Source organism: Biomphalaria glabrata, chromosome 8 (genome assembly GCF_947242115.1).
Source record: "Biomphalaria glabrata chromosome 8, xgBioGlab47.1, whole genome shotgun sequence".
Classification (NCBI taxonomy): Eukaryota; Metazoa; Mollusca; class Gastropoda; family Planorbidae; genus Biomphalaria; species Biomphalaria glabrata.
In genome coordinates this window covers 9,796,281-9,824,053 of record NC_074718.1, presented here as the reverse complement: position 1 = coordinate 9,824,053, position 27,773 = coordinate 9,796,281, and the positions used below count along the sequence as shown (strand labels likewise).

At 35.7% G+C, this 27,773-nt stretch overlaps 1 protein-coding gene across 3 annotated transcripts in view; it reads left to right on the top strand.

The window, feature by feature from the left end:
- The window catches only part of LOC106074320 (cyclic nucleotide-gated olfactory channel-like), a 196,046-nt gene that overhangs the window by 124,096 nt on the left and 44,177 nt on the right, over positions 1-27,773 (top strand). The window contains exon 1 of one of the 3 annotated variants that reach the window (XM_056039141.1): positions 2,793-3,204. The exons of the other annotated variants lie outside the window; for them this stretch is intronic. Within the exon in view, the coding sequence (XP_055895116.1) occupies positions 3,145-3,204 (60 nt within the window). The 5' untranslated portion in view covers positions 2,793-3,144. Of the gene's footprint in view, positions 1-2,792; positions 3,205-27,773 lie in introns of those variants that run through there. 3 annotated transcript variants of the gene reach the window in all.

The following is a 27,773-nucleotide window of genomic DNA, read 5'->3' as shown; positions in this document are numbered from 1 at the left end:
CTCGTGTCACACCGAATGCAGTCAAACGAAAGCCAGGGTTAAATAAAAAAAAAAAAGAGTTTGCTTAAAGTATATGGGGATCTCGTGCATATATTAGGATTAACGTTTAGATATAAGGATTAGCTTCTTAATTGTAGGCTTAACTTTATATATATATATAACTGTATATAAGGTTAAATTGTAGGAAGTGGCAGCAAATTGTGGGCTTAACACCCTTAACATGTATATAATATACGTAACTCTTTATAAATTAATCTCTCTCTCTCTCTCTCCCTTTCTCTCTCTCTCTCTATCTCCTTCGTCTTTAAGTATCTTAATCTCTGTCTCTATGTTTCTCTCTCTTCCTTTCTCTCCCCCTCTCTCTCTCTCTCCATCTCTCTCTCTCTCCATCTCTCTCTCTCTCTCTCTCTCTTTATATATATATATATATATATATATATATATATCTTAATCTCTGTCTCTATCTTTCTCTCTCTACCTTTCTCTCTCTCTCTCTCTCTCTCTCCATTTCTCTCTCTCTCTCTCTCTATATATATATATATATATATATATATATATATATATATATCAATCTCTCTTTTACTATCTGTTTTTCGTTCTGTCCATCTCTCTCTATCTCTCTCTCTCTCTCTCTATCAATCTCTCTGTTACTATCTCTTGTTCTCTCTGTCCACATCTCTCTCTCTGTTTATCTCTCTCTACCTCTCTATCTCTTCCCTCGACTCTCCACCCGCCCCCCAGTGGTGATACAATCTCACTAGAAACTGTAAAAAAATAAACTAAACATTGTGACTTGATATAAAGCTCCACCACCCCAACCGCCTCCTCTGCGTCCTCTTTTTCCACTCTCATACTGGACATTCATCGGACACTACCGTCCGCTCTCTTGGGACAGTTCGCATTACTCCCAGGAATCAGATTCCTGGATTGTACCCCTCTCTGACCTTCACCTAGGTCATACATTCGATGCAACTGTGAATAACGTAGCTAAAGCTAAAAGAGCAGACGACATGATTACCACAACACAATCTTTGAAGTTGATAGAAGTTTTTGGTCATGGTAGCCTCCTGCTACTGTCTATCTTCAATATGCGTTTACGTATGTAGATATCTCGAATACATGTTTGAATTTGTAGCTATATCGAATATATGTTTGAATTTGTAGCTATATCGAATATATGTTTGAATTTGTAGCTATATCGAATATATGTTTGAATTTGTAGCTATATCGAATATATGTTTGAATTTGTAGCTATATCGAATATATGTTTGAATTTGTAGCTATATCGAATATATGTTTGAATTTGTAGCTATATCGAATATATGTTTGAATTTGTAGCTATATCGAATATATGTTTGAATTTGTAGCTATATCGAATATATGTTTGAATTTGTAGCTATATCGAATATATGTTTGAATTTGTAGCTATATCGAATATATGTTTGAATTTGTAGCTATATCGAATATATGTTTGAATTTGTAGCTATATCGAATATATGTTTGAATTTGTAGCTATATTGAATATATGTTTGAATTTGTAACTATATCGAATATATGTTTGAATTTGTAGCTATATCGAATATATGTTTGAATTTGTAGCTATATCGAATATATGTTTGAATTTGTAGCTATATCGAATATATGTTTGAATTTGTAGCTATATCGAATATATGTTTGAATTTGTAGCTATATCGAATATATGTTTGAATTTGTAGCTATATCGAATATATGTTTGAATTTGTAGCTATATTGAATATATGTTTGAATTTGTAGCTATATCGAATATATGTTTGAATTTGTAGCTATATCGAATATATGTTTGAATTTGTAGCTATATCGAATATATGTTTGAATTTGTAGCTATATCGAATATATGTTGAAAATGTGTAGCTATATCGAATATATTTTTGAATTTGTAGCTATATCGAATATATTTTTGAATTTGTAGCTATATCGAATATATGTTTGAATTTGTAGCTATATCGAATATATGTTTGAATTTGTAGCTATATCGAATATACGTTTGAATTTGTAGCTATATCGAATAAATGTTGAAAATGTGTAGCTATTTAGGGAAAGAGGAGCTTTGCTTTACTATCTTGTAAAGCTGGAGGTGCGGCGGCTGTGTAGATAAGCACTTGGCTTCCTAACCAATGGGTCCCGTGTTTGAATTTCGTCATCTTAGGCGCCTTTGAGTCAACCCACCTCTGGTGGTACCTGACATTAGTTGGGGAAAAGTAAAGGCGGTTGGTCGTTGTGTTGGCTACCAAAAGTGACTTTATCTTTTGGTTTCTTTTGTTGATGTTGTTGTTGTTTTTTGTATTTGTAGAATTTTTACATGTGTCGGATGTTCCTTCAGAGTTGAAGATAATCAACAGGTTCGAATGACAGTTCAGCGCGCAAACCGCTAGACCAGAAAGCCATATTTCTGAGCATTTAAGTTATGGTTCAGTGTTTTATGTATTATTGTTACTTTACATTTTAGTCGTTGGTCCTGCAGTATCTCTAAGTTTAGGGATTTTACTAATGGTGCTACTCTAGTCAACTGAAAATATTCCTTTATTATAAAACATACAGGCCTATTTTGTGTCACTTCTAGTTTTTATGTAATCCCAAATAGAGGATGCATATTCTATTATTGGTCTAACGAAGATTAAATATAACTTTAGTTTGATGTTCCTGTTTGATTTGCAAACATTCCTTTCATTGTAGGTCTAGAATTATTTCCTATTATTTCCAAATTTTTTTTTATGTAACTGTAGATCTATTTTTAACGAAAGAAATAAACGAATGTTTTCTTGCAGACGATCTTCGGGCATTCTGAATTGATTGGATAATTCGTTTTATTTTCTGCGCGTTTCATGACATCCGTTCCTTATACATGAGCATTACGACAAACTGGAACTATCGAAATAATATCCTTTGTTCTGTTATCATTTCCTAATACAACTGGATAATAGAGCTATGTAGTCTATCTACAATGTTCAAGTTATCTTCGAAAGTAAATGTCCTACTTTTAAATCTATGTGGTGCAGTGAAGTGAGATTCAAACTAAGGATGCTGGCAACAGAGTGTAGGCCTAACATTGTGCATCTAGCTGGTTAGAACCGATGCTGGCTGGATTACTAAGCTCAAGGTCCACCCATGACAGAGGATGTTTATATGGCGTCCAGTGAGCTCAGGATCGGCGCCAGGACTAAAAGGGTGGGTAACGACTGTCTGTGTGTTTGTGTGTGCGTGAGGTGAATAACGAAATGTATGAAAATAATGACTATGTTGTAGCTTTTAAACATTTAAACTTACCACCTTCCCTCCTCTCTCCCTCTACACACACACACACACATACACATATACACATATACACACAGTGGCGTAGCTAGGAATTTGCCATCAATTGGGGGACCGGGGGTGTTGACCTCTTTGATTGAGGGGGGGGGGCTGCATTAGACATTCGACATCATGACATGAGATAATATTTAATATTGAATGTAAAAAAAAAATATTCGAACACTCATTTGGGGTCCCCCTCAAGAGGGGGCCCAGGGGGGTTTCAAATTTCTGTACCATGTGGCAACGATCTACTGGTCTAAGCTGCCGACAGGTTGCGACATTGCTGGTCACTTTTGAGGCCTTCTATAACTAATGGTCTCACTCTAACAAAGTCCTACTTCTGCTATGGCTCATTTCGACATCAAGCGACGACGTTTGAGAATTGTATGATTAATTAATGTTTATATTACTTTGAATCTATTCTTCCAGTGTCTAGATTATTTTCACCCATGTACATTGTGTATGTCTTTGAACACATATAAACCTTGTAAATGTGTCATTTCATTGGCTGTACTATTTGGTCCTTATTCAGATAATAGGAGAAACGTACAAATAATTAGAAAAAAGAAATATTCCTACGGGAAATGTTCAGCTTCTGTACTGAGGTCAACTCACGTCTCGTTGTCAGAGCGAGGTTCAATTGTAGGAAACTCACTAATAGACTGGTTGCCACGTCGCTCCAGACACGAACAAAATACATACACACACACTTGAGTTTGTCTCCTTGGTAAACACATATATCGGTCGTTGAAACAAACTACAAGGCAGTAGAGACCCAAAACGTTGACACTACAGTAGAGTCTCTAAAAATCTGACACTACAGTAGAGTCTCTAAAAATCTGACACTACAGTAGAGTCTCTAAAAATCTGACACTACAGTAGAGTCTCTAAAAATCTGACACTACAGTAGAGTCTCTAAAAATCTGACACTACAGTAGAGTCTCTAAAAATCTGACACTACAGTAGAGTCTCTAAAAATCTGACACTACAGTAGAGTCCCAAAAAATCTGACACCACAGTAGAGTCTCCAAAAAATCTGACACTACAGTAGAGTCTCCAAAAAATCTGACACTACAGTAGAGTCTCCAAAAAATCTGACACTACAGTAGAGTCTCCAAAAAATCTGACACTACAGTAGAGTCTCTAAATGTTGACACTCTAGTAGAGTCTCAAAAACGTTGACACTACAGTAAAATCTCAAAATGTTGACACTCTAGTAGAGTCTTTAAAAAGTTGATACTACAGAAGAGTCTCAAAAAGTTGACACTGCAGTAGAATCTCAAAAAGTTAACACTCTAGTAGAGTCTCAAAAAAGTTGACACTACAGTAGAGTCTAAAAAAAATTGACACTCTAGTAGAGTCTCAAAACATCTGACACTACAATAGAGTCACAAAAAGGTGACACTCTAGTAGAGTCTCAAAAAAGTTGACACTACAATAGAGTCACAAAAAGGTGACACTGTAGTAGAGTCTCAAAAAAGTTGACACTACAGTAGAGTCTAAAAAAAAAGTTGACACTCTAGTAGAGTCTCAAAAAAGTTGACACTTCAGTGAAGTTTCAGAAAAGTTGACACTACAGTAAAGTCTCAAAAAGGTGTCACTCTAATAGTCTCAAAAAAGTTGCTTTACAGTAGAGCCTCAAAAAGTTGAAAGTACAGTAGAGTCTCAGAAAATCTGTCACTACAGTAGAGTCCCTAAACGTTGACACTACAGTAGAGTATCAAAAAGTTAGCACTTTGCTAACCAGGATGTCTAGATTTTTTCGGACATCCCTGGCAAGAGAACAAATTACCAGCGTCCCTGTACAAGTTATCAGCCTATCATGTATTGAACTAAAGCTTTTAAAACTACACGTCAATATTTTCAACACCCAAGGACGTTTGTAGAGGACAATGTTTCGTTGTCTACTAATGAAGCAGTAAGTGCAGTGCTGAAAAAAAACACGAGCCATTTTCACTTTTCTTGAACAAGATTACAAAGAGAGACCGTGTTTGTACACAAACTCAAAAACTAAGAACCCCGAAGGGTACATCTATAAGTCATCTGCTTGGAAAGCAATGCAGAAAATTCAGGCCATTTTCACTTTTCTTGAACAAGATTACAAAGAGAGACCGTGTTTGTACACAAACTCAAAAACTAAGAACCCCGAAGGGTACACCTATAAGTCATCTGCTTGGAAAGCAATGCAGAAAATTCAGGCCATTTTCACTTTTCTTGAACAAGATTACAAAGAGAGACCGTGTTTGTACACAAACTCAAAAACTAAGAACCCCGAAGGGTACACCTATAAGTCATCTGCTTGGAAAGCAATGCAGAAAATTCAGGCCATTTTCACTTTTCTTGAACAAGATTACAAAGAGAGACCGTGTTTGTACACAAACTCACAAACTAAGAACCGTAAAAAGGGTGTACACGTTATTTCTGCCACACCCATCTCGGAACAAGCTGAAATTTTGCACAATTTTTTTTTCCTGACAACACAAGTCTCAATAAAAAAAATAATTAACGAATTAGTTAATTAGCTATTGGTAATTATTTATTTTGTTTGGTATCTCAAACTGGGGAAAAAATTTGTAGATGGCTGAAGTGGTGGTATAAACTGAATTAGTCCCCTTTATAGGTCGTCGCCTGAGTCTTAGTGAACACAACCTGAAAAAAAGGACGAGACTATAGAAACAATAAATAACTAAACAATCTTCTATGTTCATAAGCTCTCCACTGGCAGTGCGGTTACCGTGTTGGCTTGAGATGGCTTGAGCCATGAGTTGGAATTCTGGTCTTTCTCCACCCCTCCCCCACTTTTTTTATTTATATAAATGCTTTTTATTGTTTGTCTAGATCTATTAAAAATTTAATTACATGACTGATCCAAGCTTATTGATACAACTACGCTTAATATATTTTTTTTTTTCAAAAAAGGGTATTTTCCGCTTCTCTATTATATTATCAAGCAAATAATACATAACTGTTAATTTTTTTTTCTCTGTATTCAACTCATTTCCGCTATCCCGTCTTTATGAAACATTCGGACTCCATTCGGTCCACAGTAGGGACTCTACCGTATAACGACTACCCTGCAGAGCCTCCCACGAGTTTGTGTGACACACGCTCTCTTTAGAATTTGTTTTTCCTTTTTATTTTCTTCCCTTTTTCCAGTTTCTCTCTGCCTAATTGAAAGCCCTTAGTGCATAATTGATCTATTCTTTCTGTGTGTCATTGGAATCCTTGTGGCCAGCGGTATGGTATGTGTCTTTTGTTTCTCAGACTCTTGCTTATAAAGTTAGTTCAAAATAGTGCCCTTTTATTAGGTTACTAATATATGAATAAAATTAAAAATATTACATAAATCCACATAAATAAAATAGACAACAGTGTCTTCTCCTGAAATGATAGATTCTCTACGCCAATGCACTAAATAATTATTAAAAAGTTCTAACCCCAGACCTATATATATTATACCTAGACTGGAAAACGGAAACACATTCTTATCCAATAATGATCAGATCACAGACCTATATATATATATTGTTATGTACGTAATTCGTTTTTTAAGCTGTAAGGGAAGTCGCCCCGAATCTAGGAAAATCCATCTTTTCTGTCTTAGAAAAGTAATGATCTTTAGTTTTCAAAGTTTAGAAATAATGCAATACCATTAATCACAGAACTATATATTCGCGCAAACCTATGAAATAAAGCCATTTCCTGTTAGTTTCCATTGAGTTAATGTTTCGAAAATCCTAGATCGAAATAATTTAAGTTTGTTGATTTTAATCATTTTACATACATCTTAAATAGATTGATTACTTAGACCTGTCTAGATTATGTATCTAAAAATTGCAAAATAATAATTATGAGACGAAGAACGCTCTTATTTTCGATGTTCAATTACTAAATCTAGATTTAAACATTAAATTATATGGTACTTAGGTTAGGGTTGAAAAAACAACAACATTTAACTTGTAATAACTACTTTACAAAACAAACCTTTGTGTTAGTTAGAGATTTTTATAACCAGTTTAGGTATTGTATTGTTGTAACCCTGCCTTGCACCAGTGCTTGAGGTGCGCACTAGCGCACTGTTGAACGTAAACAGAAAGACACTAGAATGGAGAGAAGAAAAGTATATCAGGGATTGTGAAGAGTCTGAATGTTTGGGAAACTAAGAGGCCAACTTTTGTGCTGCTTGAAGGTTGTAGTAGGGACCTGGAGCGAAGCGGGGAATGCTGTCGTTGGTCCACATTTTGGCATAAATATATCGAATCACAGTGGAATAAGGAGGCGTGGTGGTTGAGCGCTAAAGCGGTTGGCGTCCGAACCGGGGGTCCCGGGTTCGAATCCTGGTGAAAACTGGGATTTTTAATTTCGTGATCTTTGGGCGCCTCTGAGTTTAATGGGTTATTAGTTGGGGAAAAAGTAAAGGTGGTTGGTCGTTGTGCTGTCCACATGACACCCTCGTTAACCGTAGGCCACAGACAGATGACCTTTACATCATCTGCTCTATAGAGCATAAGGTCTGAAAGGGGAGCTTAACTTTACAGTGTAATTAGACTGAATGCAAAACGTTGAGAAAAACAAACATTTTAACTTTTTCTGATGAAGAGTTCTCATCAAATCTAGATTTTGACCAACAAAGGCTGCACCACAAATGAAGAAATTCGAAACAGATTCATAAAGGCGATTACGTCCCATGATTTCTAGGAGCCGTTTCCGAAATAAGCGTCTAGTGTTCACATACTTTTTCTAACCCCTTGAAGTTGCAAGCTGATAGGAGGAACTGTTAATAAAATTCCATTTTGAAATTATAATTTTGTTCTCGTTTCCCTTTCACTCATTCCCTCGGTCACTCCTCGTCATTTTTCATTCATTATTTCTAGCTCCTCCTTTCGTTCATTCCTTTACTCTCTTCTTTTAACGGGCCATCACTCTCCCCCCCCCCTCTTTACAAAGTTGTCTCACCCTGTTTATCTCTCTCTCTCTCTCACTCTCTCTCTCTCACTCTCTCTCTCTTTCTCTCTCTCACTCTCACTCTGTCTCTCTCTCTCTCTCTCTCTTCATCTTCTTCTTCTCCTTCTTCCTCTACTATTTCCTTGACCCAATCTTTCTTTGTTTCTCTCAGTTATATGCTCTCTAAGCCAGATGTATTATTTATGTTAAAGCCAAACCTGTATTAATTACAATCCATTGTTTATTTGTTACTCTATGTCTGAATTGTGATTAACAAGAATAAAATATAACAGGGTTGAATTGTTTTGTTTCGTCCATCATCTACAGAATATTCACTTTGCTTTTGCGTTGAACATTTTATAAAACCAGATTTTAAATTAAACATAGGGTCTTATCTTCGTACCTTATTTGCTTAAAAAAAAAACTAATAATGTGCTAATTTAATAGTGTATGTTGATTAGCGACTTAAACTCTGCTAAGCCATTGGTTTTCCTTGCTGATTCAGGCAACCTTCACCTTGCTCGGTGGAAGATTAAGCAATTGTAGAAACTAGTTCCAGTATAATAAGGCTTGTCTTCGAGTCTGAAGATTAATGAGGAATACAGTATTTCCAGTGGCTGCGCAGCCCCAGCTGAGACCTGCATATTTTGCCACATACCTGGCAAGCATAACCATTGTCCGCAGGTGGTCGATTTAGATTTTCTTTTCGTCGTCTGCGTTTGTCCTCGGAAGCAGATTTTCTTTTGGTCTCAAATGTGTATCCCGTGGCCTTCGTGAGTGACCTCCAGCTGTCTCGTTCTGATGCTCATGCAGCTAGGTGCTCTCTTCTATGTCAGCCAAGGAAAGTTGACGCCGAAGCTAATCTTTGAAGCGTTTCCGTTGGGCGCCTCTGTTATGTCGACCACCTTTTAGCTCACCAAAAAAGACTGCCTTTGGCATACGTTCGTCTCCCATACGGGATACGTGCACTGCCCAGCGTAGTTGTCGGACCATAAGAAGTTCCTCTATACTGTCCATACAGGCTTTCGCAAGGACATCGCTGTTTGTAGTGCGGTCCTGCCACCGTATGCCCATGATGGAGCGCAAGCATCTTTGGTGAAAGCTCTCAAGAAGTCTTAGTTGTTTTTTATATAGTGTCCATGTCTCAGAGCCATATAGAAGGGTTGAGAGGGTTGAGAGAACCACCGCCTGGTAGACATTGATTCAGACTCTCACCTGAAGGCGTCCAAAAGCGCTAATAGCCCTGGCCAGACGGTTATCAATTTCCCTTGAAAGTGAGGAGTCATTTGACACTATACTACCTAGATATGTAGATTGGTCTACCAGTATATGGAATATGCGCCTTTATCTTTTGTTTCTTTATTAGTATGTTGAAGGTTGTGTTGTTGTTTTTTTTTATCTGTGTGCTTTATATAGTATTGCTGCTTTACTTTTAAATCTTCTAACTTGAAGTCTCTCTCTGTTTATTAGTTTTTCTAAGCGTGTTACTGTAGTCAAATTTTCCATACCACCAAAATATTATACTCACGCATTCACAAAATATATAACAAGTAAAAAATGCCGTATATTGCACTTATAATGCAATAAAATTACATTTGAAATAAAAAGCATTATACTAGTATTGCATTTTGTTTTGGAAGCATTCAAATGTGTTAAATAACATTATCGGATTTATAGAAAGCGGAAAGGGTTTTAAAGTGGATAAGTAAGGATTTGTAAATGCCAATATTGTAAAGTAGATTTCTGCAAAGAACTAGATCTAGTTTGAAAAGATGTAAAAACAAAGACATTTCTCTCAAATTTTCTTTGCTTAGCGTAAACTATCTACAATCTGGGAGGGATTTCTTTCTGTTTTCAAGGACAGTTCGGGGGAAAAAGACAGGGAGGAGGGGGGGAGTAAGAGGAGTTGTAGAGAGGGGGATGATACAGATAGAAAGAGAAAGTAAGAGAGAGAGACAGAGAGAGAGAAAGAGTGAGAGAGAGAGAGAGATAGAATTCCTTTAGCACCAAGATCTACAAATCAATTAATGATGACTTCAGTTTTAACGACATTTCAAGCGTATATCTTGGACTACAGATAAATACTCTTCCTGGTTGGGGGTTCAGCCATATGTAGGACACAAGTTTTATGTAGGACATAGATGTCCTTGTGTAACGAAGAGCTATGTGTCTGCTCGTGGCCTTGTTCACCACGTGTTTGGAATGAACCGGAAATCAACCTTGGCACGTTCAAAAGGCGTGGCACAAAAAGGTTCACGCTTATAATTCACGGTGTATTTGTGTGGGTTTGTGTATGTGTGTGAGTGTGTGTGTGTGGGGGGGAGGGGTGCTTTAAGGATTTAATACATTACACTCAAATTTTACTTTCAAACTTTTAGTGTGTTTTTTTTTTTAACAAATCTTGTATTAACTCTGTCTGTCTGTCTGTTAGGATTCTCATGTTTTCTTCTTCTACTTCCCAATCTCAGATCATGTTTTCGATGGCAACATATGAATCAATAAAAAAAGTATTAACCTATTAGTTAATAAATTAGTTGTAATTAATTCATTGTGTTAATATATAGAAAAAAAAGGAACTAAATCATGCAGTATTGAGAGATTTGGAAGAGAGAAAAGAGAGAGAGAGAGAAAAGGAAGAAAAATGTGCGGTTATTTCCCTTATGTAAGCTTTATTTATTTATTTTTTGTAGGTATTTTGTTCACTCGGATTTGTCTAGATTAGTCTAGAAAGACAGTTGAAGTTAAAGAGAGACAGTCTATGCTTTACATCGCGAGTAGAATGTTAGTGACTTTTTCATCACTGTGAAGAACATAACAGACAATATAAACCTACGCTTAGCTTTGTGACATTTTGCATACATTGACGCAAGACGCCCACGATATTCTAACACCTTATTACAAGATCCGCCCATCGACAAAAAAAATATCTTTACCGCTCAGCCATCGCGCCTTCTATTTCTTGCATTAGTTAATATTATAAATAAATTAAGAAGTTTGATTTATAATAATCTATAAACATTTCCGTCAAGAGCCCATTCGGTATTTATTATGGAGATTAGTTTTAATGGAGGTCCCGGCCCATATCTGAATGTCAAAATTACTCTTATAACAACTAATGCAGATCTAGAATAATTTCGTCACGATATGGTTTGTATTTATGAAAACGGCATCATGGCTCAGATATTTCTTATTCGATTTCATACTAACCTGATTTTGTCTATATTATAAATAAAGTGTTATCTAGTTTTGTTAACAAGAAGAAGTAATTCAGGTTATTGGAAGTATTGGAAGTTTTATTAGTTAAGGTACATCCCGCCTACAACGGTTTAGTTGTCTACCAGCAGTTTGGTGCTACAAGTCATCTTCAGGTAACAACAGACTATATGTTATAGTAACTTGTAGAAGATCTCTCTTTCAGTAATTATTCTTCCCTTTCTACGTCAATCTGACTTTGACCATCTTCAACATGGCCGTGAAGGGTGGGGACTAGGGCATAGAAAGCTTTTGTTTCATTCCCACCAAGTGCAATGTCCTGGAAATCATATTGTAGCCCACTGGGGGGGGGGGTCTGTTCATTTCCTCCTGTTAGATTGTCATAGCACTGTTAAGAAAATGTTCCGTTGGAACACAAACTTTTAAAAACAAATTTTTAGTCCAAGAATATTAAGAGACACAGGTTAAAAATCACATCTATTATAATATTATTACTTTTTTTAGCAGACGAGGTGGTTGAACGGTAAAGTGCTTGGCTTCCGAACCGGAGGTCCCGGGTTCGAATCCTGGTGAAGACATGGATTTTTAATTTCGGAATCTTTGGGTGACTCTGAATCCACACAACTCTAATGGGTACCTGACAATTAGTTGGGGAAGGGAAAGGTGTTTGGTCGTTCTGCTGCCAACATGCTGGACTCTGCGGGCCACAGAAACAGATGACCTTTACACCATCTGCCCTATAGGTCTAAACGGGGAACCTTACCTTTTACTATTTAGGGACTTCATAAAAAAAAAATAAACATCTCCATCCCCTTAGAGATCCCACTTACTGAGTAAATATCAGCGTTACATCCGGATGTATTAGAGAGGATGTTGAGTCATCTAACATCACGCCTCAGCTTTCTCCGCCTTCCCCCCCCCTGCCATTACACACGTAAAAGACATTGGCAGGATAAAAAGATCGATGTCGCCCCTGTATCCTAGGTCCCCTGTTTAAATTTGATAAAGACATGCATTTTATAACCTATTTTTTTTTTAAAGCTTTCCTTTCCTTATTTACGAGTTTTCCCTAAAGATTTTTTTTTTGCTCTTGCTTCTTCTTTCCCTGTGTGTTAAATTAGCGTTAAAACTTTCCCCCTCGCTGTTCGAGATAATATAATTTCAAATCTAATAAGAGAACAGAAAGAGAAGACGATGACGCAGAGCAGACGTCTAGGTGGTGAGGCGTAAACATCGAGGGCGTGATCGAGTGTGCACGAGATTTACAACCACGTTGCTACTCATAGAGATAGTTCACATTTCTTAAAGAGTAGATATGAAAATCTTTTCATAGAAAATCTTAATCGACCACCGGTGGACAGTGGTTCTGCTTGCACTGGATGTGGCAAAATATGTAGGTCACAGCTGGGGCTGCGTAGCAACGGGAAATGCTGCATTCCTCACTAATCTTCGAACTCGTGCTACTCATAGAGATAGTACACATTTCTTGAAGAGTAGATTTGAAAATCCTTTCATAGAAAATCTAAATCGACCACCGGCGGACAGTGGTTATGCTTGTACTGGGTGTGGCAAAATATGTAGGTCACAGCTGGGGCTGCGTAGCAACGGAAAATACTGCTTTCCTCACTAATCTTCGGACTCGAAGACAAGCCTGATTATTATTATATTTGAAACTGATCCACGTGAGGCAGAAGTGGTTGTGATGTCTAAACATAGCATAAACAATGTTGGGCGTTAAACCAATGGTAGCAAGTTTGGAAACAAGGCGTGGGAAGTGGGGGACTGAATGTCGTTGGAGAATCGTGGGGACATATTCTTAGACAAGACGAAACACGTTTACCAAAGTCATGAAGGCCGAAAAGAGTAAAGCGAAAAAAAATGGCATTCTAGAGTTTAGAGTTAAAATTTGTCTTGGGTTAAATTTTGTCTGAGAGTTAAATCTTTGTCTGAGAGTTTAACTTTGAGAGTTAAACTTTGACAGTTAAAATTTGTCTTAGAGTTAAACTTTGTCTGAGAGTGAAAACTTTGAGAGTTAAACTTTGTTTCAGAGTTAAACTTTGTCTTAGAGTTAAATTTTGTCTGAGAGTCAAATCTTTGTCTGAGAGTTTAACTTTGTCTGAGAGTTAACCTTTGTCTGAGAGTTAAACTTTGTCTTAGAGTTAATCTTTGTTTCTTAAGGTTAAACTTTGTCTGAGAGTTAAACCTTGTCTTAGATTAAACTTTGCCTTAGAGTTAAACTTTGTCGCTGATCCTAGAACATAAAACATGTTTGTTCTATCATTTGTGATCAAGCTTGCTACTTGTCTTGGTTGCTGACTTTTTATGACCCCTGTTAGGACACAATTAGGATTTGGCGCGAAAAGTTGTTATTTTCATCAAAAGGGTTAAGCTTAGGTCATGCGACAACGACCTGACAATTGAAAAACAAGACTGGGATTTTAGTCAAAACAAAAGTAAAGACAGAAGAATACTTTTGTTGACTTCAGCGAGCAGTCAGGTTTTATTGGTTTGATATTTAGATAACTGAACGACATCTGACGTTTCCTTTCATTTGCGTATTAAACTCTTTATTCGGTTTCATACATCAGCGTCGAGTATTTTCAACATTTTTGCCCTTTCGCCTTTGCTAGGTAGGTTTTTGGTTTTGGACTTACACAAGACACCAACAGGGAGGCACCTACTCCTCCCCCCCCCCCTCATTAGGGAAAAGCAACTTGTGGTTGACTTGTAAAGTTTCAGACAATGCTTCAGAAATAAAGATTCTTACGTCTTTTGGCCCAATCCTCCTGAAGGATGTTGGAGAATAGCAGTGGGCAAAGTTCGAACCTAAGACCGCCAAGAGAACAGTCCGGAGTGCATACCACCGAAATCATTCGTTACAGAAGGCCTCATCACTGACCTGCGACGTCGCAACCTGTGGGCTTTGGAGAACAATAGCTCGTTGCTACGTTGTACAGGCCTGTTGCACGCTATTGTCTAAATTTCCCACAGTGTTTAGGTCTTCTATAATGAATGGTCTCGATACCACACGAACAGGTCTGTATGTCTGAAAACTTCAGATCTTAAAAGACTAACATGGCAACTCCAAACCCAAAAGCCTCATCACATGTGTCTGCTCAAGGCAACGGTTTTTATTTATTGTTCTGAATGGTGAGAAGAACTCCACAGCTACGCTATTAACCATCAACAGTGACATGTCTATTTGTTTAAAGACGACTGAATTTCTATGATGTATCCATATAAACTAAACGTATAGTTTGGTGACATGCTGTTAGAATGTATCAATCTGGACCTATTAAGGGACCAAATTAAAGACCTTTGATTTTTCCTGAATGATGATGTACATGTAGCCACATTGGGCTCTCTTTCCTTCAGTCTTGAACTAAATTAATTATTTCATTAAACTAAACGCACAATCGAAAAGGAACAAAGAAAAAAGCCAATTTCATTTCTTTTGATTGTATTCTATTTAATTCTTTTTTTTTTAATTTGGCTTTTATTTTTGGAAATTTGTTTTTTTATTTCGATTTATTTTCATTTTCCTATCAATTTTATTTGATTTTTAAGATCAGTTTCTTTTTGTTCTCTCCCTCTTTTTTTTTCTACCTTTCTCTCTCTCCCACTCTCTAACATACTCACATGTCGACACATGAATTTTATTCTCACTCTTTCTGTCAATCTTTCTCTTACACACGAGGCATTACATTTCCTAAGTGCACCATCTTTCTCTCTGTCATTACTTTTCCCAATTGCACCATCTTTCTCTCTCGCTCTCCCTCCACACACTCTCTCTCTCTCTCTTCCTCTGATTTCTTCTATCAATCAAAGTTACAGCCTTTGTCCACGTTTGGGCCTACTGATTCTCTGTTAAATGTGATGTACATCAAATCTAGGGTCTGTGTAAGGAAAGCTTACCTCGTAGGAAAGAATTAAAAACATGAAATATTTCTGGCTGGTCTGTTCACGCTTTGAATCACTGCCATCCTTCGATACAGTAGACCCAGACTTTATAGCAGTCTGTCTACTAGACCTACACCAGGAGGAGGGGGGATATTGTTCTTTTTATACAAAGTTTTGAACGCCAGCCTCGCTTCACCATCGGAAGTTTATTCTGCTCTTAATGGTACTGGTGCATCTTATTCCTGTTTTTTTAAACACCTTTTTCAATTTCACTTTAATTTCTGTGTTTTTTTGTTGGTTTTTCTAATTTGCCTACTAAAAAGCGTAGTTTATCCAATGAACACATTTCTTCTAGACATATTGGCTGCATCTAGTGGTAGTACGACTATAAATATCTGGATGGTGTATTTCTTCTCTTGCTGTATCGACATATTCTAGAAACATATATACCCGCCCAACTATATCACAAACAAGAAAAAAACATTAAAATAATTACAAATGAATGTTAGATTTAAAAAGAAAATAGAACACTTTTTATACCGCGCCTTCGCCCTCTCTTTCCGAGAAAAACATCTTTGTTAAATGAATGTATAGATTGACTAGGCTTTATAATATTCCAATGATAAGTCTTTAGATCTAGACTTAATAGAAGACGCGCACAATTTTTCTGAATATTAATTTATTAAACATTTCAATGAGTATGACCTAGATTCGAAACTACCAGAAGACGTAGAGTCCGTTCACGAGAAAGAGTTTCTAGTTCTCTAAGTCAAGTTTAAATTTAGTTCTTTTTTAGTCCTCAAAATATCATAACGGTCAAAAACTAGAGTTTTTCCCAGTTTGACCAACCAGCTAGTACGATACACATCAACTATCTCATTTCTAGGAAAATCGTTAGAGCCTTATTCGAGATCTGTGTCCATGTTTTCCCACTCAGGTTTTCCCCATAAGTTTCCACGAAGGTGCCAGTTGAATAGAGGTATTGTAATAAAATTGGAGCCAGTCTTTATTATTTTCCTGTCTGATGTCATCCCGTCTTTGCTGTTCATACCATTCCTTCACACCCCCCCTCTCTCCTATAGTGCGGCCTAGCATTAAGTATTGTCTGGAGTCAAGACAACATCAATAGCCATAGAAAGGAAAGAGAAGGCGACCAATTTTTCGTGTGCCTATCGCCAGTGGACCACGGAGGATGACGTAATGACCAATCCAGCTCAGACGAGACCATTCGTTATAGTAGGCCACAACACTGACATGTGACGTCGCAACCTGTAGGCAGTGGGGACCAATAGCTCGTTGCCACATGGTACAGACTTGTAACTTTTTGAACAGAAATGTCTCAGAAAAATCAAAAAATCTTGGAAGCAACAGCCATTAACTCCATCATAACTACGTCAAGTCGCTGAAATAACTCTTTATGTTGTGTCTGTTCTATTTATGTGTATGTTTCTGTTGTGTTGTCTTTACATGAGAAAAGAGTCCTTTTAATCACAACAAAATTCCATTAGGATCAATAAAGCAGTCTTAGTCTTAGTCTTAATAACCTGCCCACAGGTTGCGACGTTGTATGTTTTAATTCAAGGCTTCTATTGGTCCCAACTCAGGCCTCATTGTGTGAGAAATGTGAATAGACGGCTGTCAGCCATTAACTTAGCTATGTTACAGTCATTACAGAATAGTATCAATCATAGCATTACAGCATGTATTAGACTTTGATCCATACTCTGTACATTTCATTATTTCATTAGCTTTTTAAAATGTAGATAGATAGATAGATAGATAGATAGATAGGTAGATAGATAGATAGATAGTCAAACAGCGAATTCATTTATATACTGGCTATCCAAAGCTCTATAATCTCTACAAACGAATTAGCTGTGTGATCGGTTATTAAAACTCCATCTGTCCCATAGTCCAGGTTATGTATCAAGTATCTCCTGGTCAAGGAATACTGTAGCTTGAGCCTAAGCCCTGGTCTGTATGATCAATTTCATGACCAATGTAAATGACTCTTGGATAAGAGTTTATTCTGATATGCGTTTTCGAACCAGTGTCAGTAGAGCATCGTAACGGACCTAAATACATGTATAATGTGTTGACGTAGGTAAGACGTAGGTAAGACCTATCTGAAAAGTGTACCTTTATCACCTTTAATCTATTCCCACACTTTTTTTTAAATTGCTGGTTCTTGGAGCTAACCATAATGCTCACTTGATCATAAGTTTCCATTAAGTCGTATGAATCAGTGGCTCATTACCCGAGACCTTGACGAGGGTGCAGTATTGTCTGACATCGTCTGCCATCTCTTTTCCCTATTGGAACATGAAGTCAACAGCGGTCATCCCTTTAAATAATTTCTCCCCCTCCCCCGCTCTCTGGATTCAAACTCGGGACAGTCAGTTTTTAATACAAGGGATTTATTTGTACACTTGGCCTCCACTACCAACTTTACAACACACCAACAGATTCAACCATTCACGCACCGTTTCACTCTTCTAGTTATAAAGTGAAAAATAAAAGATCCCCCCCCCCCTGATCACTCTCCCGTGATGTGTAACAGCTTTTCTCATTAACTTCTTTTCTCTTTCTCTGTTCCTTTGTTCCTTGTTTCTCTTCCTCTCTTTAACTTCTTTTCTCTTTCTCTGTTCCTTTGTTCCTTGTTTCTCTTCCTCTCTTTTTTTTTAATCTCTTTTTCTTTATTTCTCTGACGTTCAACCTCTTTTGATCTCTATCGTTCTGTTTCATTTTTCTTCTTTATCTCTCCCTCTCTCTCTTTTTTTTCTCTCTCATAATCGAATTTTGTAACACTAACTCTTTCTTTCTTTCTCATATTTATTTATTTATGTATTGTTCTTAGTCTACATTTATTATTGTCTCTCTCGGAGGCACATTTCTTATTTCCTACGCTAGAACAAATTCGTACAAGTGCTCCTTCTTCCATTAGAAATTGGTACGGGCTGCCTGATTCCGCCAGAAAAGCAAACGACTTAGCAGAGTTTAAAGTTTAAATCACCTGCATGACGAGATTGACAAATGAAATGCAAAGGACGTAATTATCTTCTTTTTTTTTTTTTTGAAGTAACGTCTGTAATATATAAGTATCTCTTTATATATTCTTTAATTCTCTCTTATTCCTACTTTTTGACTCTTTCTATCTCTTATTTTCTATTTCTCTTATTATTTTTTTTAACTCTTTTCTGTCAGTTTCTATCTTTCTCTCTCTCTCTCTCTCTCTCTTTCTCTCTCTCTCTCTTCCTATGTGTTTCTTTCATGCAATCTCTCTGTCTCAATGTCGCGGTCCAAGAGTGTTTTATTTAAATCACGATCATTCCTTTACTACATTCTATTTCTTTTTTTCTTTTCTCTTTCCATTACTGCCCCTCGCTATCTTACTCTCTCCTCTTCTCTGTTAAACAGAACTATATTTTGAAACCCCAGTCGTCTTTTCATACAAATCTTTCTTTGTAGTCGGTGTATCGAAACTTCAGGCCCCGTAATAAGGTAAGGGACTATGACATCCCCAGAGACATTACTAGAAATGTTCCTACTACCAAGTTAAGCAACTCTGGATATAAGGGAGACAAAATTGAAAAGATGTATTTAAAAGAATTTTTTTTTTACATTTAACTGATGTAAAGTTTTGTTTGAGATGTTTAAATTGCGTAAAGCACTAATGAGAACTGGACTAAAGTAAATCCCAACCTAGAATTTGAGAACTCTGCACCGTGCTTTTAGAATTTACAGGTACTTCCTTCAGACATTCAGATCTATGTGGGCGGGCGGATGATGTGGCCGACGGTTAACGAAGATGTCATGGGGTCAGCGCAACGACTTCCTACACTACCTAAACGTAGTAAAAAGTTCCCCTTTCAAGACCTTGTGCTCTAAAGCGCAGATGATGTAAAGGGCATCTGTTTATGTGGCCCACAGTTAACGAGGATGTCATGTGGCCAGCAAAACGACCAACTAATGTCAGATACCCATTAGAGCTGGGTGAACTCAGAAATGCCCAAAGATCCTAAAATTAAAAATCCCAGTTTCCACTAGGATTCGAACGCGGGACCCTCGGTTCAGAAACACTGCGTTTACAACCCAACCTCCTGGCCCCTATACTAGTGAATTCATTTTTTTAAAGATACGTATATGTTTTAATTAACACTTCTATACTAGAGTTCAAGATTGCACCAGACAATTACAATACACTATGTGTATATTATTATATATGAAGATAGCTCGTTGAGGCATTCCAGACCCTGTTTTAGCTTGTACGTAGCAAGAATTATTGCTTTTAAGTCGTTTTCCTAAACACATATTACGATTTATATATTTACATAATTAACTCTTTCTCTCCGTAATTATTTTTCCACGTTTCGACAGAATTCTTCATTTTGCTCATTACTATTTCACTACCCTGTTATGATTAAGCTTCAATAACTTTATCGTATGTAAACAGAAAATGTTTTATTTGGTCTAGAGTTAAAGGGGAATTCATGCTCTCTTTATATAACACAAAGTCAAGTTTATAAACTTCAAGATTAACTTTTATTTAATGAGGTCAAATTAACGATGGTGTGGTCAATTAGGAGAGAAAGAGTTAAGAGTAATATGCTCTTCGACTCAAGTATTGTAAAACTCCACGGTTTATAATATATAAGTAATCTTACACAGTAAAAGGTACTTTTAGTATTGTCTGTGGCATTTTACGTCTCGAAGTGAAATTTTTCTCCTTTGCAACTTCTCGTGTGACTAAAGAGGCCAATTCTTGATACACAGCTGCGGCCACAGGTTGGGCATTTGTAATCACCAGGCGCCATTGCATTTTCACCCTTCTTTCTTCTACTGTTGTGTAGGGCATCTGCAATCCGTGACCCTTCCTGTATGCTCGCTCTCCATGTGGATCTATCCAGTGCAATTTTTTCTTAATATTTTAACACAGTCGTAATAATACGATTCTGATGCTCAGAATGCAGAAAATCGATGAACTAACATCCCTTGCACAGACCCCCAAGCTGCAGCAGGCTCTCTGAAATCGTAATAACGTGACCAACGACATGGCCAATTATCTCAGGGTCTCAGAATTTCAAACTCCCGCAATGTGCTAATGATGGGTCAGTTTGGTAGTGTAGGAAACATAAGACCCATTTGGCGTAATATAGTGTCTTAATAGGAGACACTGCAAGTCCTCTTCCTTTAAAAAACAACAACAGTAGACTGTAGTATGAGACCCCAAACCTATTTGATCAAATTCTTCTGTCTTAACACCAGACACCGTGAGACCTCTTTATATTTACTTTTCGAATTCATCTGTTTGAACATAACCAAAGTTTACGAATCCTTCTTTCTTTTTGAAATTATCAGTTCAATGTGAATTATTTTACATTTTTTTTAATGCAATTACCAGCATTACCCACCGGTTACTCCCGACGACTTAGCACAGTTTAAATCAATGATCAACATGCATGACTAGATTGACACATGACGTAATTATACTTTTTTTTTTGAAGTAACGTCTGCAATGTACAAGATAAGATTTAAGAAATAACAGGTTAAATATTCATATTGTTTTCAGCTAATGTGCGAATGAGTGATTGTGATTGATTGAATGAATGAATGAATGAATGATAAGTCAGGACCAAGAATTTTATATTGTAGATTTTGTTCGTCATAAATACAGAATCTTTAACAAAAGCACATAAAATTTAATGACAGATAAACATGCACGCCATTGGCCTCACTGATATTAGAATAGCGGCATTGATTACTTGATATCATGACATCCTTATCAAGATCCCACAAATATTCAATGCGGTCATATGATATTAATTAACTACTTGATTTGGAGATAAAGCCTTTGGAAGAAGAAAATGATTGCATTTTCTAATTATAGCAGAATCAAAAATGTCTACGATTTAAAAAAAAAAAGTTCTTTTGTTTGTTTTGTCTTTTTACTTTGGACGTTGGATTTATTTATGTCTTCAATAAGGTCCTACTTTTTTGAGCGCCTAGTTCACTTTTTAAAGCGGTACTCAGTTTTCCTCTCTGACAAGGCGCGTAGATTTACATGGTTCTCTACTTGAAGAAGTTATCTACGATCTGCTCTGCGTAATAGTCGGATGAATACATAATGGCGTCTTGTATAGGATGTATCCATAGACATAAATAAATATAGACTGGAAGTAGGAAGTTATTTTTATTTGGGGGGAGTCAATATGTTTTATGTACTATATCTATGTGAAAAAAAATGGCGGCGATTGAGCTATAAATTCTAGGACTAACATTTCAGCCTATATATACCTTTGATCTTTAGTTTTGAAAAGTACAAAACTGCCATATTCCCAATATTTTGTCTTTGTTTTATAATCATAGACATAGGCAAATATATATAGGTTTGTGATGTGGATCTACACACTTATCTTTTCCCAAATATTTCCGATAATAATTTGTTCTTTATCGTCCAGTCTATATATATATATGTCTATGGTTGTATCTTTCAGCTATATAATTAGACCGAAAAGTAAACCACACTTTTGTTTTTCTGTGATGGAATTTACTGAGGTTTTTTTTTCTATCGTAATGTAATGTATCGATCAAGAAATATCTAAAATGTCAGACATCTAGGTGTAACGTGAATGTTGTAAGCTATTAAAAGAAATAAAACTACTTTATATGCTAGAAGTGCAAAAAATACGCGGCTGTATAGGGCCTTGACACTTTCGGAGCCTCGAAACTGTAGAAGCATTAAGACTAAAGTGACTTCAAAACGATAGAAGCCTTAAGACTAAAGTGACTTCGAAACGATAGAAGCCTTAAGACTAAAGTGACTTCGAAACGATAGAAGCCTTAAGACTAAGGTGACTTCGAAACGATAGAAGCTTTAAGACTAAAGTGACTTCGAAACGATAGAAGCCTTAAGACTAAAGTGACTTCGAAACGATAGAAGCCTTAAGACTAAAGTGACTTCAAAACGATAGAAGCTTTAAGACTAAAGTGACTTCGAAACGATAGAAGATTTAAGACTAAAGTGACTTCGAAACGATAGAAGCTTTAAGACTAAAGTGACTTCGAAACGATAGAAGCTTTAAGACTAAAGTGACTTCGAAACGATAGAAGATTTAAGACTAAAGTGACTTCGAAACGATAGAAGCTTTAAGACTAAAGTGACTTCGAAACGATAGAAGCCTTAAGACTAAAGTGACTTCGAAACGATAGAAGCCTTAAGACTATAAGGGCCTTAAAACTATATATGCCTTGAAACTAAAGGTGTCTCTAAACTATAGAAGTCTCGAGACTAATGGGGCCTTGAAACTTTAGAAGCCTCAAGGCTGAAGTTGCCTTAAACTATAGAAGCCTGGAGACTAAAGAGACTTCGAAACTTACGAGGCCTCGAGACTAAATAGACATCGAGACTAAAAAGACCTATAGATTCCACCTCAACGATTTCTTAGTTTCTGCTGCCTTGAATGCTTGAAATCGATCAACTAGCATCGCATTCACAGGGGGCCCCATGCTGCAACAGGCTCTTGTAAATCACAATCACATGACCTACGCGGCCAATTAGCACAACATTTCAACCTCTTGCAAGGTGCTAAGAAAAGACAAGGCATATGTTTGGTGGCGCAGGAAATATAAGTAGCACCCAGTACATGACACTATTGGCGCCACATCCAGAGAGAGACAGAGAGAGAGAGAGGCAAAGGAAGAAAAGATACATAACGAGAGAGAGAGAGAGAGAAAGAATCGAGTTATAAAGAGAGAGAGAAAGAGAGAGAGAGAAACGAAACAGAGAGACAGAGTGAGAGATAGACAGAGAAAGAAACGATAGATAACGAGGGAGAGAAAGAGAGAGAGAACCGAGCCATAAAGAGACGGAGAGAGAGAAAGAGAGAAACAAAACAGAGAGAGAGAGAGAGAGAGTGACGAGACATAAAGAGAGAGAAATAGAGAAAAACAAGACAAAAAGAGATAAATAAAGAGAAAGAATTGTGGAAATGAGAAATAAAAAGAGAGGAAGAGAAAGAGAGAGCAACTAGACATTCTTTTTGTGTGGGAAAGATAGAAAAACGAGACATAGAGAAAGAGAGAAATAATACAAAAAAAAAGAGAGACAGAGACACCGATTCAAGACGAAAAAGAGAGAAGGAAAGAGTAAAACGTATAAAAACGCTTAAGTCAGAATGTAACGCTAAGCTATTTGACGGAAGTCGAGGTCAAGCCATGACGTCCATCCACCGAGCCGTCCGTATTTTTTTTTTGTCATGTATCACTTCCGGGGTGCATCTGTTTCCCTCGGAAAATGTGGCCAGGCGCACTGTCGGCTGGTCGTCCTTCTGGGATGTTCAGGATCAACAAGCTGGACGAGGTTCAAGGATGCCCCACGAACGTAAAAACGTGAAGCCATCAGAAAGACATTACTCTTGCCGGTGAACTCCTGACTTACGGGCACTAAGATATTTGGTTCAATACTTTTTTTTTCAGTGCTTTTGTGGTTTTTTATTATTTGGGACGTGAGGCCAAGTGTCTTGACAAACTTAAAAGTAAAATAAAAAATTAGGTTTGTAGTGGAAAGAATAAAACTTTTCGCTCTTCCGTTAGTGAAATAAGTTAGAAATGTAATCATTAACATAAAAAGTGAGCTTTGTGTATTAGTGAAATAACAAGTTAGAAATGTAATCATTAACATAGAAAGTGAGCTTTGTGTATTAGTGAAATAACAAGTTAGAAATGTAATCATTAACATAGAAAGTAAACTTTGTGTATTAGTGAAATAACAAGTTAGAAATGTAATCATTAACATAGAAAGTAAACTTTGTGTATTAGTGAAATAACAAGTTAGAAATGTAATCATTAACATAGAAAGTAAACTTTGTGTATTAGTGAAATAACAAGTTAGAAATGTAATCATTAACATAGAAAGTAAACTTTGTGTATTGGTGAAATGACAAGTTAGAAATGTATTAGTGAACATAGAAAGTAAGCTTTGTGTATTAGTGAAATAACAAGTTAGAAATGTAATCATTAACATAGAAAGTAAACTTTGTGTATTAGTGAAATAACAAGTTAGAAATGTAATCATTAACATAGAAAGTAAACTTTGTGTATTAGTGAAATAACAAGTTAGAAATGTAATCATTAACATAGAAAGTAAACTTTGTGTATTAGTGAAATAACAAGTTAGAAATGTAATCATTAACATAGAAAGTAAACTTTGTGTATTAGTGAAATAACAAGTTAGAAATGTAATCATTAACATAGAAAGTAAACTTTGTGTATTAGTGAAATAACAAGTTAGAAATGTAATCATTAACATAGAAAGTAAACTTTGTGTATTAGTGAAATAACAAGTTAGAAATGTAATCATTAACATAGAAAGTAAACTTTGTGTATTAGTGAAATAACAAGTTAGAAATGTAATCATTAACATAAAAAGTGAGCTTTGTGTATTAGTGAAATAACAAGTTAGAAATGTAATCATTAACATAGAAAGTGAGCTTTGTGTATTAGTGAAATAACAAGTTAGAAATGTAATCATTAACATAGAAAGTAAACTTTGTGTATTAGTGAAATAACAAGTTAGAAATGTAATCATTAACATAGAAAGTAAACTTTGTGTATTAGTGAAATAACAAGTTAGAAATGTAATCATTAACATAGAAAGTAAACTTTGTGTATTAGTGAAATAACAAGTTAGAAATGTAATCATTAACATAGAAAGTAAACTTTGTGTATTGGTGAAATGACAAGTTAGAAATGTATTAGTGAACATAGAAAGTAAGCTTTGTGTATTAGTGAAATAACAAGTTAGAAATGTAATCATTAACATAGAAAGTAAACTTTGTGTATTAGTGAAATAACAAGTTAGAAATGTAATCATTAACATAAAAAGTAAACTTTGTGTATTAGTGAAATAACAAGTGAAGATATTAATGAAATAAACACTAGTAGTCTAGCTTGTTGTTACCGTCATTGACTTGTAGCGCTAACATATTGCTAGACAACTAAAACCTTATTGTCGTGATATATCTTAACTAATGAAACTTCAAATAACTTGAATGACTTCCTTGTGAACAATGCTAAATGGAACTTTAGTTATAACTAGCCTGACATTACCCGCGGCCTGTGGGTCTAAGGTTGTGTTTACTAATCTAGCGAATTGGATTTAGATGTATGTTAACTTTAGCTAATGATCCTTTCAAGTTTTTTTTCTCTTTCGCTACGAAAATAAAATTAGTTTTGCGAAAATGGGTTTACCCGAAGTCGATACATTCATATCTATTAAAAGAGCGATAGCTTTGTTAAATGAATGGGATTATAAAGTGAACAATTAAACGAAATAATTTTTAGTACGCGATTCATGAATGAATACAGATCTAGGCCTATCTCAACTCGGCTTCGCAGCTTTTGTAAACGAATGTCTTAAAAATAATGCTTTAGAAAACCAAATTTGAATGTTTATTTGATCAAAATATGAAATGAATAGACTATAATTAGTATGTTCATGTGTTAAAGTATAAAACTATCTGTGCGAAGAGAAGTTTTATCATCTTAGAGTTGAATTATAGTTTTAGATCTAGGGATGGGATTATAAATTAAACAATTAAACGAATTAATTTTTAGTACGCCATTCATTACGGTATTGTCATAGACATATATATATATATAGACTGGACGATAAAGTAAAAATTATAATGGGAAACATTTGGGAAAAGATAAGTTTGTATGAGTTATACAGCAGTTATGAGCAGTGTAAAATTAAAAGTATTTATAGTTTTTTTTTTTTCAGCCATAACCTATATAATTGATAGAACCCCTTCTGTATTATTATATATCTAATCGTGCCTACCAAATCTATTAAATTTACATAATTAAAATAATTATAAATAGTTTTAAATACTAGATTTAGATCTAGTCTATATAAATACTATAGTAAAAAAATACTACTTACTACTAGTACTATAGGCTACTACTATACTATAAACTATAATTGTAATCTGTATATATAGTCTAGTCTATAGTTAGTATATAAATAGCCTAGTCTAGGACTAGATTGTCACTAGATCTATAATCTAGACTTATACTAGATCTAGTCTATAGTCTGCATTCATAGATGATAGACTGACTAGTTTAATAGTTAGTAGTAAAAAGTATGAAAAGTATTAGACCTAGTTATTACAAATATTAGTCATATTTTTTAGATTTAGAATTTTAGATCTATCAATATTAAATTAGTGACAGTCACAGTCACAGTGATACTGAATTATTCTGACTTACTGAAACTGAAAGTTAATGTGTATAATATTCAATTTTTTTTCAACCTTTAGAATTTATCCTTGGCCTATCGTACTACGATCATTAGAGCACGTTCTGCTTATTTTCTTTGACTTTTTTGACTAAAAACTAATTCTAACAATTTGAATCGATAAGACGACCGCTATACATTAATAAAGAAGCCATGTCAACAAACATAGATCCACATCACAAACCTATATATATTTGCCTATGTCTATGATTATGAAACAAATGCAAAATATTGGGAATATGGCAGTTTTGTACTTTTCAAAACTAAAGATCATAATTATATATTGGCTGAAATGTTAGTCCTAGAATTTATAGCTGAATTGCCGCCATTTTTTTTTTCACATAGATATAGTACGTAAAACATATTTGACTTCCCCCAAATAAAAATAACATCCTACTTCCAGTCTATATTTATTTATGTCTATGGGTATTGTCTAATGAAAGAATGTTTGTCAGGAAATCTGCAGTCACAGATTTAACGAACTAATTAATTCAAAAAATGCTTTTGAAACACAAAATTGAAGGTTAATTTTATTATATAATAAAACCAATGGATCTTCTTTTGTATTTTCATGTGTCAAATTACAAAACTCTCTGCGCAAAGTGTATTTCTAAAAATTAGATCTAGGTCTAAATCCTTTCGATCTTTTCTATGTCAACATTGTAGACATGGCCTAGATCCATAAAATACTATAGCTGTAATAGAGTCGGACAACTTTATTTTTTTTAGGGTCTTAAGTTTGTTTTAGGCCTACAATACTACACTAAGGTCTAAGTTGGTACCTAGGAAACATACCTGCCAAGTTTTATCAAGATTGGTCAAGCGGTTTTGATTTCTATAAGTAACATACATACACCTCACATTCTACTTTATAGTATAGAAGATATAGACAAAAATCAAGCTGATATAAGATGAAATAAATGTACTAGACTTAAGAAATTATATTTCTTTACAAAATCTAACTCACTACATTAACACAACCTTTCAGTCTCACGTTCTGGAATCGTCTGCCCTAAGAGCAAGTAAAAACAACGCCACCTATGCCGGTCTTAGCAATAGCGAGGCCCTATGCGAAACTGATTGCGCGGGG